General features: G+C 41.0%; 3 protein-coding genes across 5 annotated transcripts in view; 1 reads left to right on the top strand and 2 right to left on the bottom strand.

Annotated features, from left to right (window-relative positions):
- Positions 1-427: 427 nt before the first annotated feature.
- LOC117370782 (solute carrier family 41 member 1-like) lies at positions 428-8,886 on the bottom strand. Of its 2 annotated transcripts, none has more exons than XM_033966316.2 (10): positions 6,944-7,988; positions 6,503-6,610; positions 5,861-5,932; positions 5,385-5,529; positions 5,088-5,234; positions 4,525-4,669; positions 4,361-4,440; positions 2,408-2,542; positions 1,510-1,658; positions 428-1,436 (listed from the first exon to the last, which is right to left on the bottom strand). In XM_033966316.2, exons 1-10 carry the CDS (start codon positions 6,977-6,979, stop codon positions 1,257-1,259), a joined length of 1,197 nt encoding a protein of 398 aa, XP_033822207.1. In that variant the 5' UTR covers positions 6,980-7,988; the 3' UTR covers positions 428-1,256. The 2 variants fall into 2 exon arrangements, with proteins under 2 accessions (XP_033822207.1, XP_033822206.2); XM_033966315.2 differs by lacking the exon at positions 6,944-7,988 and adding an exon at positions 8,724-8,886 and having other exon boundaries at positions 438-1,436.
- An 806-nt stretch (positions 8,887-9,692) lies between these two features.
- On the top strand, positions 9,693-11,053 carry ppp1r3db (protein phosphatase 1, regulatory subunit 3Db). Its single transcript, XM_033966318.2, has 2 exons — positions 9,693-9,801; positions 10,108-11,053. The coding sequence occupies exons 1-2, from the start codon at positions 9,706-9,708 to the stop codon at positions 10,981-10,983; spliced, it is 972 nt and encodes a 323-aa protein (XP_033822209.2). The 5' UTR covers positions 9,693-9,705; the 3' UTR covers positions 10,984-11,053.
- Positions 11,054-13,484: 2,431 nt separating this feature from the next.
- Positions 13,485-17,216, bottom strand: part of phactr3b (phosphatase and actin regulator 3b) — a 31,711-nt gene continuing 27,979 nt past the window's right edge. Inside the window, exons 9-13 of one of the 2 annotated variants that reach the window (XM_033967129.2) lie at positions 16,029-16,084; positions 15,065-15,126; positions 14,785-14,925; positions 14,382-14,458; positions 13,485-13,975 (exon numbers count right to left, since the gene is read on the bottom strand). In XM_033967129.2, the coding sequence (XP_033823020.1) occupies positions 13,960-13,975; positions 14,382-14,458; positions 14,785-14,925; positions 15,065-15,126; positions 16,029-16,084 (352 nt within the window). In that variant the 3' untranslated portion in view covers positions 13,485-13,959. The remainder of the gene's footprint in view (positions 13,976-14,381; positions 14,459-14,784; positions 14,926-15,064; positions 15,127-16,028; positions 16,085-17,216) is intronic. The other variant, XM_055221943.1, reaches the window with a different exon arrangement.

Genomic DNA, 17,216 nt, shown 5'->3' with positions numbered 1-17,216 from the left:
TAACATTGCATGGATGCAACTACTATCTAGAAATCTCTTAATTGTTAAAGTAGCGTAAATGTGCTCAGCACAACAAGCAGGGTGTTGGGAAGAGCAAAGTCTATGGACCAGCAACCAAAGCGGATATACACTATTGTCAGTATTTCATTTTTGAAATAAAAGCAACAAAAACATTTCATTGAGATTGTATTAATTATGAATAAACTCTCATGTCTTTCAATAAGTACATTGTGGGTGTGATAATGGCTGTACAATGCCTGTGTGTTGTCCCAGTTCTTAGTAGCCTGCTACTCAGGCAATAATCACCATAATCGTGTACTGTTGACCTCAACTGGTATGTCTATATTCCCCTTGTCTGCACTGACTTCAACTTTCCATTTGTGCCCTTCCTAAGACCCATAGTTATTCCCCTTACAGAATTCAGAAGAATCTCAATAAAAGGAGACATTTTATATTAATATTACTATTTCACTTTTTGCAATTACAACTCATTTACAAAGTCCACACATGCTTATTTGAACTGGTGTAGTAAGGTTTGACATGTCAACAATAAAAGTACATATTTCTAAAAGTGCATACCCAACAATTGAAAGGCCTCCGAAAAATACTGGCATGTGACATGTACATTAAACAACCTGATTTAACAGTGTGCAGCACAAGACACATAATAGCAAACACAATAACATCATTTTGAAGCCACGAGTAAACAAAAAGCACTTGGTAAGCTCACTCACTGCAGCATTACCTATCACTAATAAACAGACACTGTTTTATTTTATTGCTAAAACACAATAATAGCTGTTCAACATTGAAGACATTTACAATTGATGACTCATCTTCAGCAGATGTGTATGAACAAGCTGGTCTTTTGCAGGAAGTAACTCTTTCTGATAAATTATGTTGTGAATATGTTGACATAACATTTATAAGGTATAGTAAAAGAACAACAATATAATGGATGCTGCTTATTCTACCTTTATCATACTATACTAATCCATCTGGGCTTACGGATCTGAATTTGTTGGGTGTACTTGATGTACTGTGCTGTACTGGACTATATCTGGATAACTGACACAGCACCCTGAATATTAGTGTATATTCTACTCACACTTATTTAGCAAGTATGGCCACAATGTTTCTCTAAATTTCTTTTAATATATTTAAAATATTTGTCGTTTGTTTGTTGTTGTTCCTTCTTTCTCTCTGGGCATCTTTTCAGGACACCACTTCCATGGCGTATTAAATCAACTTCCAGACTATTCTCCATTCCCAGTTGGAGCAGCTATCACTAGGAATCTAAAAGTCAGAGCCAGGAAACTTGTCCCCAACAAGTCACCCAGCGATGTCAGATATGGAATGCAAAAGTTATCAGGGTCCAGGCCTCTTCTCCAAAGCCACCGCACCATCACTGATGCGATGTACAACAAGATGACAACCTGAAATGTGAATAAGAAGACTGCTTTAGCAACATTATAATATGCATTTTACTGTACTGTGATAGCATATAACCTGTAGTAGTGCTGCAGACAAGTAGAAGCTGATGAAGGTAAGGGTCAAGGCAGTATGGCCGCCCTGTAGGAGGTAGATGGTGTAGAGGAAGAGCATGTGACCAGGCACAACAAGCAGAAGCAAAACTCTGGCAGATCTGGAGTTGACATCTTGGTTAAGAACATAAGGTGAAAAATTAGAAAAGAACCAATACAAATACCACAGTGTAGTAACTATGAGGTACTGAGTGATGTATGTAATGTCCAGATACTTTTTTGAACTGCGTCAGAGAAAGGGTACGCAACTGAACATAAGTCATTTAAAGGCACGGTATGTATGATTTTGATTTAACCTTACTCTGTCTCCAGGTACCCAGTAGACATGTTTAATTCAAATAAAGCGTTTACTGATAATTATAATGCTGATTTATTCTTAGTTACAAAAACAGTGTTCATGATGGCAATGAGACGGTGGATTCCTTCATTCAGCCAGGAGTGGTTCAATGTAGAGACGGTGGTCATCTGCAAAAACAATTGAAACCGTCCCTACATTGGTCATGGAGTTGTTTATGTTTGTAATGTTGGTGTTTTAGCTCTCAAAATGATTATCCAATGAGAAAGCAGAATGAGTCTCACATGATCAAAATCCTAGGACCTGCTGCCAATCATTGATCAGTGCTAGTGTAGACTCTGCAGTTTATTGGGTAAATTCTGGAGGTTCTGACTTGGCCTGTACTACTGAGAATGAGAAAATGAGCCCTCTATATGCAGTTTAACGCTCTGGCAACCCAATCCAGGGTCAGTTGTGATTGTAGTATCTTTCTTTTTTAAACATGCACAGGCTACATACAGTTCCTTTAATCAACATAATAATTATAACATTTTTCTAGCACAATCTACTGTAGAATTCTGTGCATTACCTTCGCAGCAAAAGGTGGCATGGAGGCTAGGGTAGGTCACTCTCATTTTGGGGGGCAATTCTCCAGGAGTGCTCCAGTAGTGCAGGTACGTTGACATCCTGCTTGCCTGGATGGCTACTAGATTCCCTCCTACTCCTGTACACACAGACACATAGTGATGCTGAACAATTCCTAGGAAAAGAAAGAAAAGCCTCTTTCACAGTTTCACAGCCAGTTTCTTTGTGTGGTTGTCTCTGCAGGCTGATTACATTGGGAGCACAACAAAGCTGCACATGCATCATTTGAACACACAGAGGACCAGTGAATGGGAATGCAAATGCACTTCCGGTAGCTGGAAGAGTGTGGAGGCACTGAGGGACAAGTTGACATTCAGATCAGGCTTGTAAAGACTGCTGCTGTGAGCTTGCTGGGACACACAGAAGTTTATCAGTGAATATTTGTTAACTGAAGTACAAGTAAGGCGTGCCAAATATCACATTCAGCTTTTTCTGGGATGAAGAGGCAGGAATAGCACAGACCTCTGGGAATTGTGCCAACAAACTCACAACATAATGTTACTTAATAAAATAGTAGACTCATAGAACTCATTGAGACACATTGCATGATATTATGGTAAACACTGTATCCTGATCTGATCCCTGTGGAAATATACGCTTTGTGATATCTTTGAATAGAATAGATTAGAACTTTATTTGTCTGTTCCAAGCTAAAACAGAAATTTGACTTCAGCACGACTTATTCAGGCATCATATTCACTCCAGATATATAAAATCAGATGTACTACTACAGTACTAAGCTACTTGTTGCTACTTAGTTATTGTAGTGGGATGATTGAATGGCTCTGTATTGTCTGTCTGACAGCAGCCGAGTGAAAGAGTGATCCAGTCTTCTGTGATGAGGGTGGCTTTCCTTAGAAGTTTGCGTCCGTATGGGTCTTTGGGTTATTTTGCTGCCCTGATTTCTTTTGAATGCAGCTCTTTACATGTTTTGAGTGAGTGACAGGTGGAATTAACCATGAGATGTTCCGTAATAGTATAGAAAGATGAGGCTCTAGAAAATTGTGATATGATTTGGCATATTGTATAGGCTAACACATGAATATAAACAGGTTCTTGGTTCTAATATGAATACTGAGACACTAACGTAGGCTCGCGTTTCAATATGCGCTGGTATGTGTGTATGAGACTGTCTCCAGGATATGTGTGTATGGGACTGCCTCCAGGACATGTGTGTATGGGACTGCCTCCAGGACATGTGTGTATGGGACTGCCTCCAGGACATGTGTGTATGGGACTGCCTCCAGGACATGTGTGTATGGGACTGCCTCCAGGATATGTGTGTATGGGACTGCCTCCAGGACATGTGTGTATGGGACTGCCTCCAGGACATGTGTGTATGGGACTGCCTCCAGGACATGTGTGTATGGGACTGCCTCCAGGACATGTGTGTATGGGACTGCCTCCAGGACATGTGTGTATGGGACTGCCTCCAGGACATGTGTGTATGGGACTGCCTCCAGGACATGTGTGTATGGGACTGCCTCCAGGACATGTGTGTATGGGTCTGCCTCCAGGACATGTGTGTATGGGACTGTTTCCAGGACATGTGTGTATGGGACTGACTCCAGGACATGTGTGGATGGGACTGTCTCCAGGACATGTGTGTATGGGACTGTCTCCAGGACATGTGTGTATGGGACTGACTCCAGGATATGTGTGTATGGGACTGACTCCAGGATATGTGTGTATGGGACTGTCTCCAGGACATGTGTGTATGGGACTGTCTCCATGACATGTGTGTATGGGACTGTCTCCAGGACATGTGTGTATGGGACTGTCTCCAGGACATGTGTGTATGGGACTGACTCCAGGACATGTGTGTATGAGATTGACTCCAGGACATGTGTGTATGAGACTGCCTCCAGGCTGTGCTTGTCTTGATGACGTTCCTCACCGTTGATGACTGGAGTGAACACGGCCATGCCTTCAAAGCTGGGGTCGCTCACGGTTTTGTCCAGTATGAGCCCCCCAACACTGTAAACAGAAAGCACACGTGCCACACGTGCTTTTCATGCGAGTGCAATAAAACCTGGCCTCGGGGTGACGTCAGATGCTCACCTGCTCACAGACATGGCCAAAATAACAGGCAGCCATCCGGACCGGAGCACCTCTCTGATGGGCCGAGAGCGGCGCGCGATAACGACCCACCCTGGGAGCAGCGCCAGGAAGAAGGCGCACACCAACACGAACAGGGACCACATGTCTGGACAAGAGAAGACACAAAAAACCTAACTGTCGCGTTATATCTAAAGGCTACGAATTACCAGGTAAAACTTGATGCACGTCTTTGTCAAAGGCCTGCACGCCTTTTCCACTGCCATCTAGTGGCGCTCATGACAATTACAGTTTATGTAGGACAACATGTACTTCCAACTCAGATTAACTGTAGTTGCTGTGTTTGAATGTTCCTAATAAATAGTGAAGAAACGCACAGGGAAACCACTCAAATGATCTAGCTCTGGTGGAATAACAAGAAAACATCTAGTCATAACTACTCAGACTTTGTTCACTAGTGAGGCCTTGCATCAGCCTTGACCTCTCTATTCAATTTTGTATTTGCCCTCAGAATTAAAGGGATCTCAAGGAACAGTACACATACCTAGTGGTTTAGTGTTTCTAACCTCGGTGACAGTAGAAGAGACTGCTGACTCCAGCCAGCACTGACAGTGTGATCAGGTCTCCCAAACTGGCTGCTATAGGCGTAGCCACATTGTCTGGATTTATACCCATTTTTCTAGAGCCAATGATGACAGCCACCATCACAAGTCCTGATCAGAGCAAAGTATATGTAATAACAAGTATGTAATGTATCAATGATAAGTTATACATTGTTCAAGTAGGTTATTATGTTTTAGCAGTTCAACAAAAACTACCCATTTTAACTTTTTTTTTTCTTTCAGAAGTTAAAACAAACTTACCTAGAGATAAGGCAGAGATGAAGGCTGTGGTGACACTGCTGGCACAAAGTACTGCTATCTCCACAGCTGTCACTCTCCCTCCAGTCAGAGCCCCCAGACCTATAGCCACAACTGCAGCCAGGAAACCCACTACTGTTGCCTGCACCTGCCGGGGGGGATATTCTGTTAATGACAGATCATGTAAGTACATGAAAGACACGACCATGCTTTGTCAGAGAGACAAAATGAAATATGAGGCAGCTGAAAATGTATTTTGGAGATGAAATAGACATTTGAACATCTGTCGAGGAGGGAAATGACTGTTTGAAGGAAGCGCACACAAACTGTTGGTAAAGAAGATCATAATAAACCTGTTATCAAGGCAGTTAAAATCAAATGTGTTTATTTTACAGCCTTGCAGAGAGAAAAACAGACACACAAAATTACAATAATACATAGTTATTAACAGTAATGCTTGGGAGTGTTGTGCAAGTCACCTGAATAAGAGCGAGATTACAGATCATCATAGTCCACTGCTGCTGCGGGTCATCCATCTGCCCTGTGTTGGCCTAAGAATGTCAACTGCATCAGGAATTCACATTTTTATGATGCATTTATTTATTTGTGGACGACATTTGAACTACAGTATGAAGCAGTGTTAAATCTGTTGACTAAAATAACTTACCATAGTTTTCATCAATTTTTAATGACTAAAACTAAATGAAAACTAGTATAAAAGTTATCATAAGGACATAGCTATGACAAAAGTAGCATATATTTTTGTAGACCAAATCTGTGACTAAATGTAGATGTTTTTTGTTGATTAAAAGGGCTGATACTTTTTTTGCGAAATAAAAAAGAAACATAATTGAATGACAGGACCAAGTGGAGACTACATAAAGGTTCCACTGTCCAATCTTGGAACCCCAAAACCACAACTTAATCAAACTTTTCATCTACAAGGAGCATTTCTTTGTGTGTCCCATGAAGCAAAACAATCCAATTTATCGCAATTAACATTTTCTGGTTGACTAAACTTATCCTGGAAATTAGCAGGATATTTTCTGACTAAAACTAGATGAAAACTACATCTGTATTTCTGTGTGTAGTGTGTACAGGGTGGAGGAGTGTTCACTTACTGCTGTCGACAGTCTGGATGCCAGTGTCATTTCCAGATTACCCTTCAGTCCCACCATAGCTGGCACCAAAATAAAAACCTCTGAGATGTCCGTGAACACATCCCAGTGCTGAAACACACAACACATTTTAAATAATATGCATCAAATATTCTGTCAATTAATCACAGATGCTTATTAAACATTTTCCAAAGATCTAGGCAGCAGTTAGACTTACCCATGTAGAGTAAAATACATTAAGTATAATTTATTTTAGAGGGAAAAAACAGTATTTTCTCCCAGTGTTGCTCTTTTTTTGTGTTCCCCACATTCTGGCCCACATTATAGAAAGCGCAGCATGCACAAGATGTATGATTTTCTGAAGAACAATTATAAAAGGTATACTGTGATTATAATCTAAGTCTTGTACACCACATGCGCATTTACTTCTTAACTAATCCATACTTGCACTGTGTTCATGACGATACGAGCTGCTACCATGTTTAGTCCAGACACTGAGAAGAGCAGGGGGATCTGAATGGCAATGGTCCATGTGCTCTCAGGTAGTGGACCTCGGGGCAGTTGTGTCACTTCACATCTGACACCTCGCAGCTTCTTGTCTTTAAAATGTAGCTCCAGCCAAAGATGGATTGCCACCACGATGACTATATTAATCCATCTCCAGTCAAAGGAGGCAACAACAAGTTTACTACACACTCCATCTGATGTGTGGGCGAGTGAAAAAGTTTGGATCTGTTTTTACGTTTTAAGTTGATTAGGTTTTTCCTTCTTAGACAAAATTACACTGGCAGATTTTTTTAGGTTTCAAAATTGACCCAGCTGTCCTATAGACTCTATGGAAGCACACATACACAGGTCCTTGATTGCAGACTATCCTGGAGCTCTCATGCTGACAGATCTATACATTTACACACACACACATACATACATACAGACACACAAAAAAACACAAACAAGCACATCAGGCACAGTCTATCTCATCACGCCTCGCTCTTAAGCAGCCTGAGAGCTGACACTGAGCGCTGGAAGCTCGGTCTGTCTCGGGGCTTAAGCCAGTCCCAAGTCCGATGGGACAGTGTTGTCCAAAATGCCAGTAATTTCTCTGCTCTGCGATGCTGATTCCTCTCTTCTGTGTCCTCCTTGTCCCTGCACAGCTGTGGGTCCTGGTCTTCACTACTCTGATGCATGCTGTTGATTGTGGCGCCGTGGATCCTTTTCTTCATTCTGAAGCCTGATGTCCAGAGTAGTAAACAAAGATGAAGAGTCTACGCCGTTCTGCAGCTCTAGGGTGACATTGAGGACTTCCCTGTAACTCCAGGCAGAGGTGAGTGTAGACAGTGACGGTGCAGTGATGTCTGAGGATAAACAGGTGATGTCTACAGGGGACTGCTGTTCTCTGTAGCTCCGCCTGTCTGCACTCTCTCCTCAGCCCTCGCTCTACACTCGACCGGTGTGACGCACTGAGAGCAGCAGGTGATGCACCTGTCACACACACACTGTGCTCTAAATCCACTTACAGCTGCATTGTACTCTTCATCATTGGTGATTTTATGTACCATACAACATATTATACATATGTTGTATTCACAAACTTTAAATGCCTTTTTAATGGTAGTGATTATATAGTGCAAAGACAAGTGACAACTTTGCATCCACCTCCTTTTCACAAACAGAATGACTCAGCTGAAACATGTCCTTGAGACATGTTTTGGACCAGGCTCTGTTCTCCGCAGCCCCCCCTTGTGACGCTTTATGTAATCTACTGCAACACGGCTTTCAACAGCAAGGTGGAATTACCACGTAAATGGTTTTTTTTTATCTACTTTTTTTTTTTTTTTTTTTTTTTACTTAATGCCAATACTTCTCCACTAAAAGTTAACACTGTACAAGAACACAACATTTTTCTACATGTTATATAGGGAATTTTGCTTTGCTATTTTCAGTATTAAACATACAGAGATATAGTACCATCTAATGTATTTTTCTGTTCTGATTAACTTTTTCCAATGGTCCTATTTTTCACTGTCTTTTCATCAGCACATGCAGGTCATCAAGACCCTTTTATCTGTCACACAGCGTACAATATTCAGAACTCTCAAAGTCAGAGCTGAATTGATATTATAAGCTGTAATGTATTTGTTATTAATGCCTTTAGGTAATGAGCATACTTTTTTTAATTTTCAAAATGAAATTTCTTTTAACTTTTAGGCCTGATGTCACTGACCTGTACTTGGTCCAACATTATCCCAGTGGTCACCATTCCCAGTCCAGCCAGGAGCCATGAAGGCATCACCTGAAGGCAGATCTGACACGACGGCTCTGTGTGAGGGACATGTAGCTTGTGTTTCTCTTCCATCAGACCAGGACTTATACTACTGAACACTACTGCTGTAGTGTAAGTTTAGACTTCTGTACCACTCTGTTGTCTCACTCTGGCCTTCAGTCTGTCAGTGTGACATGTCATTGTGGGGTTGACCTGCTGCTGCTTCAAACAACAGATAGTTCATTGAGGCTGGGCAATTTCTTTCGACACTGACACTTTATTTAGAAACAATTATAGTCCACCAGTCTTTTCATCTCTTTGTTAAAAAAGTAATTTAAAAAAAAGCATTGTCATTATACAGCATTATAACATTTGTTCCTACATATTTGTGCTAATTAGGGACTGAGGTACTGATAGAGATACTAATATCAAATATCGGCACAAATTCAGGAAAATTAGCTAGATCGGTTCCATGATATCAGTTCAGCCTATATCATGGTTGGGCCTTTTACTGGATGTAATAGGACTATTTACTGGCTGATGCTCACATAGAACATTTCATAATGTTTGAACTTTTATTCATACAAAGCTGTTAATTGCTCAATAAAACACAATTTGATTAATTTTGTAATATGTTAACTGTTTTGATGAAAAAAAAAAAAGCCTTTTTCACTTCCAAGGCTAGTATTGGTTTAATATTGGGTATCGACAGATACCAAAAGCCAAAGTTTCAATATCTGGATCAGAACTGAAAAGATGGATCAATGCATTCCTAGTTCTAATGATTATACATTTAAATCAGGTTTAAAATATATCCATTGCCCGTTCATGCCAGTGATGATGAAGAGGCATGGGCCATAGGGGTCGCTCTGAACAGTGAGATCATGTACCTGCTATAAATATTCAGTTGACGCAGCCGTGCCCAGTCAGTGTCTCATGTTATATGTCAAAGGCTGAGTGCCGTGGAGAAAACAGTCAGTCCTCTGCTTTTAGGTGTCTGCTTGAGCTGTTAGCTGCCACACTGCTAAAAGGGAGCAAGGTCAGTTGCCTTTTGTTAGGGAGTGTGCAACTTATCTGCCTTCTTTTTAAATATTTTTTATCTATGCATGATATATGGTTTGCAAACAGTTAATCCCTCTTGATTATTTTAGGGTAGTGTATTATGGTAGCTTTGTATTAAATTTGTACATTTTACAGTTTGGTGCATTTAGTCTATAATGGATCAATTTTATCAAATCAGTAATGAATTTATAGTTGACTTTTTTCCTATAGAGAAATTGATATAAACAGTAATTGTTTGTTGTTGTTGTGTTTGTTGTTGTTGTTGTTGTTGTTGTTTTTGTAGTACGCAGTGAACATGGCCGACACCTGTCAGAAATGGCATTATGGAAGGGCAGTTGAGAAGACCATATCTCTCAAAAACATTTATGACCCTAAGCCTGTTGCCAAAGCTCCTGTCAAGATACGGCCTCCACCTCCCAGAGCACCCAAAACCAAACCTCAAGCGGCCAAACCTGAGCCAACCATAGAACCGCCTGCTAAACCCATAATGAGGAGACGGGCCAAGTCACTGTCGTTTGTACCTTCAGACAGGACCTCCCACAAGAGCTCACAGGTACGTTTTGTGGATGCTCTGGGGCTTGAGTTAGAAGAGGTCAAAGTGTTCAAAGTTCAGGAGCACCCTCATATCCCACATCACGTCATGTTCAGACTATTGATGAGTTCAGAAATGGCTTTTAGGAGATCGTCTGAGCTGTCCTTGCCTTATTTTAAGCCATGTTTCCCAGAGGATTTCACATCCCAACCTGACTTCATTGGACGTTTGTGTAGTCAATGTGTTTGCCTTGAAACTGTCAGCTGCTCAGATCAAGGAATTACGGGGACAATTTGTGTCCTCAACTTAGCCTTTGAAAAACATGTGTCAGTGCATTACTCCTTTACAAACTGGAGGACACACACAAATACTACAGCATCCTGGGTATCGAGTGGTGGCAATTGGGATGCCAGTGCTCCGGGAATTGATATTTTCCGATTTCGATTGCCTGTGCCACCATTTATTCTGGAGCCTGGAGCCATTTTGGAATTTGCCATCTGCTACGCTGTGAATGGAATCAGTTACTGGGACAATAACAACGGGCAGAATTACAAATTGTCATGCCATAGCTACAAAGTGACTGTGCCCAAGGAGTGTGAGGACAGCATGCTGCATTTTCTTAGCTGACCCTTAGAGGGAGCCAAATATAAAATAACAAATCAATTTGAACACTATTTTACTAAGAAGGCCTGTCGGTCTTTTGGACTAGCTACTGTGTGTTTGACTGATTTTATTGTTTCATTTTTGGAAGAAAAAAAAAAAGATACCTCAAAGGTTCAGGTTCAACTAAATATGCACTGGCAGAAATGATTGGATATGTGACCTGTTGCTCATGTCTGCAGAAGGTCACGGGAGGTGAATCCTCTCAGCTGACACTGATGGTGCTACATTCTGGACAATGGCCAAAACTGGCTCCAGCTGAGACTCTTACCTACTGCTTCTGGACCTTGACACATGTAGAAAATTGGCATATAAATTGTGCATGAGGAATGTTGTTTATATTTTCAGTTGGCCTAGTCCAGAATAAATTGAAAAACTAAAACATATATCTAGATATCTACAGCCTCTAGAAGTTGTGACCAAGGCAAATAAACAAGTAGCAGTACAAGTTTTACTCAGTGCACTGCATTTTTTGTTGTATTTTTGTTTTTTGTTATATACCAGTAGGTTACATTTTTAAAAGAGACAGACTGATATATTGGGACAATATTTGCACTTTTTAGCATATTTGACTATCTGCCTTAAATCTCTGTTTGTTTGTTGTTGTTTTTTTGGCCAACCAGCTGCCTTAAGAGTATGCACAAAGCTTTATTTGAACACTTTAGTGCAAACACATAACTGCACAAAATGTGACTACACAGCTCTCGGGTTTATGGTAAAAGGATTGTTGGTGAGTTTGTTGTAAATTTAAATGATTTTTTTTCTGAATTAGTTTCGGCATTGGCCATGAAAAAACTCATAAGCCACCTACTATTATTTACATAGGTAACATTAATGTTCAAGAATGTCATGTTCAAATGGAGGACAGGGGCCTATAATACTAGGTAATAATAATGGCACCTGAAGCTATTTGTTTATTTAATCTGACTTTGTGCTAGTATTGGCAGTATAGAGTAGTGATTGCAGTAATTACAGAGGTATTAACCATAAACTAGTTCAACATATCTACAGTCTTACAGTTCAAAAGTCCTCCTGATCAATTTTAAACTAGACATTCTCCAGTGTCCAATGAACACAACCTATTGTATTACTTTTATATCTGCAACCAGATTATATACTAAAAATAAACTAGTTCTGTGAAAATTTGAATATAGCTATGAAATGTATTGCAAAAAAGAGTATGGCTTTTCAACACTAGATGGCACCAATACTTAACTATGAAGTCTTGGCATCGTCATCAAATCCAGTGCAAAGATGCAGTTAAATTATAGTCTTGAAGCATGGAGCCTCATTTGGGGTGGTTATTATGTCCTCCTGGTGTTTTTGTTACATAAGCCCCTTTTTAAGAGCTGACTTGATATTTTAGGTTGGTGGCATTTGCCCAGGAAAGTGAGGATTCAACTGAGAAAATACTAATGCATTTTATGGGCTTCTAGATCATTATGTGTTACATCATAATACACTACATTTGAGCCATAGAAACTGCACATATTTCAGAGGAGCCAAACTATAGATACATCAATGGTTTTAATAAGCTGCTCGTCTGTCAGGTCCTATATCATACAGAGAGCTGAGGTTTGGGGCATGTGAGCGCTAGCACTGATTATATAACATTATTACTCTGATCCATGTTCTGTTATCATGTAGTGAGATGTAGAAGTGTTCGCTGTACAGTTTACAATAATAGGACTGGCACATATTGTCAGCACTGATAACTACTCGCTCATTAATTTAATAAGTGGAAATTAGATTGTGAATTATCTTTAACCTGTCCTCTAAGAGTCAAACATGATTAAAAATTAAATTCAAAATGACATGCTAAACAAAATACAGCATACTTTCTTATGCCACATTTTTTCATCTGAACCATATGATCAATGTGTGCCCAGTTTCTGTTGCCGATGTGGGGGACACCGGAAGTGGGGATAACCCTGAGGAGAGTGTCCCCTCCTTCCCACGCAGCTCCACAGGCCACACTTCCATCACTGGAGCAGATAGTAGTGGTCCTGTTGCTCAGTCCATCTGTTTGTCCAGTGCTGCCAGGTCTGAAACACACGACCTACCTCAGGACCCAAACCTCCATCGACAACAATAAACATTTCATTGAATCATTTAAAGTGGCTTACACACTTTTAGGCTTCCATGCCCTACAACAATTCATGTGTGAAGTAGCAGCTTAACATATTTAGTGAGATTTGTGACACCGCAACTAATAAGCTCCACACAATGACTGACTCAGCCTTGCTTGGCAACTGCACACATAATAATTCCATCAAGTATTTGCCCTAATTTCATCAGTTCAGTTTGGTAAATCTAACTGAACTGTAGTGCCCTACACTTGACCAATGACCACAATGAGAAATAAATAATATTGTGGAGTAAAGGTTTGATTATCGATAACATCTTATGAAACCACTCATAAAATCAAATATAAATGTGTTAGAATAAACATGACAAACACAGGTAGTTACAAATTGAAAACCTGTATTGTGCAGACAATAAATAGTGCTTACAAAGGGATTCTGTCTGTTACTGAGGTTTTTGTTAGAGAACATGTACACTGTCGATATGAAACACAACTGGAGTCCTCAGTGGGGGGATGTGACGACTGATACTGAAGTGGGATGTTGGTCACATGCATGTTTCCCCATTATGGCATCAAAAAGAATCTCTTCTAAAAGAGTCTGTTTACAAAAGAAGTCTCTATGGCAATTGCTCGACCTGGATTCTCGCTGCTCCTTGGACAAGCTGACGTGAGGGTAAAAGGAGAAGGCAAAGGTGGAGCTCTCTGGGACGACCATACTGCTCACTTTGAATCTAGAGACATAGCCTCCAAGTGTCTGGACCCAAATATCAGGAGCCCACTACTGTGGGCACTGGAAGACTCCATGCAAGGTCTTCACTAACAATACCATTCAGCAGCTCTTCACAGAAGAAACCTTGCTATGGCCGATGGAACCTGAAACACAACAGAACAGTATGAGAACACATGCCTTTCATCACTTCAATTACACTTCACTTTAAGGCAAAACTATGGCCATTCTTAGAGAATCTCCAGTTTTATAACCGGTTTAATGTAAGTATGTTAAAGCTGCAGAGAAAGCAAAGTCTCAATATTCAGTACAAATAAAACGTAAACACAAGCTAAAAATAGGTGTACTGTGGACACGCATTACAGTGGTGCAAGGTAGTGCAAATATTGCATCTCAAGGGACCAGCGTGTAGCTGAATAAAGCATCTATGTTTGAGCCCTGTGAATAATGTGTTGCACTATGTCACAGTGTCCCACCCCTGAGCACCCCTCAGTCTGATGATCACACAGAGTAGACGCAGAGAGGAGCAATGAGGATGTAGTGTATACTGACCTTGTTAGGTGCTTGCTCGAAGAATGGACTTCCATCTCATTACTCTTGAACTCATTCAGCTCCTTCCGAATGGCTGCCTGCAGAACAAAGCAACATGATGTGTAAGCACAGGTGAGTCCATTTAGGTCAGGATTAAGTCACTCAGGTGGACATAGAAAGCAAGAATCTGTTGTTCAGGGGCAGATTATATAGCATGTGTTTTAGACAAGCGTAAATCATTCCAACTATGGTGTTTATTCTAATTCATAACACGTATTGGGGTATGTAATAGGCTAATGTTTTTGTATACCTATAGTAGTATAATACTTCAAAAAGGGCCAAACACTAAATGTAACTGTGATTTCATGTTCATGCCAGTTCATCTTTATAGTATGAAAATGCCTCCTTTCTAGTGACCAAGTACCTTGTCAGCAGCAGACAGTCTGGTCCAGGGTTTGTCTGCTCTTCTGTCATAGTCCTGAGCTTTGGCCACTTCCACATAGTCACTAAAACGGATCAGGATCTTTCTGTCCCGCAGCTCGTCCACCGTGGGCCGCTGGTTCAGCTAAAGAAAACAAACGTGTCTATTAGTTCAGACAAAGTGGCATGTAAAAGCAGGTATTAAGGTTGTGTTGTGTCTGGCTGTGAAGGCGCTGTCCAAATGTTAGATTAAATTGGTAACATTTATGGCCATGGTGACCTACCTTTCTGTTTAGCCGCTGTTTGATTTCCCTCCTCTCCTCCTGTTCACTCTGGTCATTTCTCTCTGTTAAAACAAAGGATGACGGGACTTAAACAAATTACAGTCACACAAGACTCATGTGAGACACATGTTTTAACCACTTCACATATTACATACACATACATGATGTTCTTGAGCAGCTCAGTTCACAAGTTACTTATTTTCAAATGATAAATACTGTGGAATTAAATGCCCCTTATTCTGACGTCTATTAAAGTTTAGTGCCCAACAACCCTCCATTGTTGTGAATAAAGTTGACAATCTGTATACATTTGAATTTGGATTTAAAATACAAAATCACTCCTAGATAATAGTATTTTGACATCACTCAACTCAACGGGTCTGACAGCCACAGAGAGGAAAGGGTTGGTGCAGTTGTTTGGGGTCAGAGGCTGTCACAGTGGGTCAGAATTAAGACATACAGCCGCTCGGAGCCCATTCCACAGGTGTGTCCCTTGTGCAGCTCTACAGGAAGCTGCTTTCATAATGCTCTGCTCTGACACAACAGCCGGTTGCCTCTCACACACCACATGCTCTGGCTCAGTCACACATGCACAATCCATTTTCTGTTATTTTTACACAATGAAACATGCATAATGAGCACATGCTGTGTGAAAAAAAATCAGCCCTTTAAACAGATCAGATCACTATATGGCATTTCTGATCAAAATCTGTAGTCTACTCACGGTAAATAAATTATTTAGGCTAGACTATGGGCTGTAGGATCACAATAATCACAGATACGAACAAATTCATAATTAATAATTTAGATTTAGTTTTGTTTTGTTTTTTAGACTATTTGGTTTTATTTAGGGCAAGGTTTCCTTTGTGTGCCTGTTTTTTGTTTTGTTTTTTCCACTTTTAAACACTTTAGTTATCAAACTGAGCAGAAACAACCAATTATCTGTCACTGAAGTAGAACTTACGCTTGAGGATGTTCCGGCTCTCCAGCTCCTCCACTCCCGGCCGTTGGCTCAGTCTCCTGCGGAAGAAGACCAGAATCACGTTTTGCACCATCCTAACGCTGTCCTGAGTTGGACCTTAGTCTTTGTTTTCAGGCTCAACTGTGTCTCGCACAGTCCCGAGAGCCGCTCATCCAAAGCGCATCTCGCGGTGCGTCCCCGGTGCGCGCACTACACCTGACCCTCCACATCAGGACAAGTCATACAAGTGAGTCCAGTGAGCAGAAGTAGTTTTGTATCCTCCAAAAAGTCCCAGGATAAACAGGTGTGTCGTTATACTGCTGTGGACTGCTTAACGCTCTGATGTGAAGTGAGCGCGCGGTGAGGCGCTGCCTGCTTTTACCAGAGGCATCGCTCTGAAGCTGAGGGCGGGGCTAAAGGAGATCCCAGTCTCTCACTGTGGAGCTGGCACAGGCACACCTCCACTGACGACCCATCAACTACAAGTGGAAATGGGATGTAGACTAGAGCCTGGGTCACAACGGGCAGAACAGACGAGGTGAAATATGAGAGGGAGAAGTGGAACAGATAGAAAATCATGAGTATATGATCAGAAAGTGATTGTAATGAATCTAAATGAAATTATAGCATGCAGGTCATAATATTCACCAGGAGAAGCCACTCACTGGTTGATTCTGACATAGGCCTCGTGGAGACTGAACAGACACATTTTTGTTATATTTGGGTCAGCTGGTGTTAACATCTGGGTTTATCTGGTGTTACAAGTTCTGATGTTATAGTTTTACAAATAGCCTACTTAAATACTGAAAATATTTGAGCTGAACATATTTATTTTTCCCAGCTGATAAATGTAGACCAGGGGTGTTCATTACGTCGATCGCGATCCACCAGTCGATCGCGAAGGCATTTTGGGTAGATCCAATCCATCCAGTCACATAACTAATATACAGAACAACCAGTCAGATTACACCTGACCCTAGGTCACATCATGGGCGCTGCACACGCATAAACAAGCGCGAGTTAGTTTAACCCTATAGCGCCGGATCCTATCGTCGCCGATAGACTCGCGGTTGTGGACTTTCCAGCAGCGTAACTCCGCCCAGTCGTGTTCTCATGTAAATTCAAACGGCGTCTCAAAGCGGAGACACGGGGCTATCTAAATATTTGACCATCATTACGGTAATCTGCCTC

This window comes from Periophthalmus magnuspinnatus, chromosome 5 (assembly GCF_009829125.3).
Source record: "Periophthalmus magnuspinnatus isolate fPerMag1 chromosome 5, fPerMag1.2.pri, whole genome shotgun sequence".
Classification (NCBI taxonomy): domain Eukaryota; kingdom Metazoa; phylum Chordata; class Actinopteri; order Gobiiformes; family Gobiidae; genus Periophthalmus; species Periophthalmus magnuspinnatus.
This window is presented reverse-complemented; position numbering and strand designations above follow the sequence as displayed.

What these genes read in the sequence shown, in the direction of transcription:
- LOC117370782 (XM_033966315.2), bottom strand. Translation starts at nt 8,855, where the DNA reads ATGGAAGAGAAACACAAGCTACATGTCCCTCACACAGAGCCGTCGTGT. An exon ending in CATCCAGACTGTCGACAGCA is followed by an intron (nt 5,933 to 6,502) that starts GTAAGTGAACAC and finishes TGACATTCTTAG; the next exon opens with GCCAACACAGGGCAGATGGA. An exon ending in TGCCACCTTTTGCTGCGAAG is followed by an intron (nt 1,659 to 2,407) that starts GTAATGCACAGA and finishes TTCTTAACCAAG; the next exon opens with ATGTCAACTCCAGATCTGCC.
- ppp1r3db (XM_033966318.2), top strand. Translation starts at nt 9,706, where the DNA reads ATGTCAAAGGCTGAGTGCCGTGGAGAAAACAGTCAGTCCTCTGCTTTT. An exon ending in CACTGCTAAAAGGGAGCAAG is followed by an intron (nt 9,802 to 10,107) that starts GTCAGTTGCCTT and finishes TTGTTTTTGTAG; the next exon opens with TACGCAGTGAACATGGCCGA.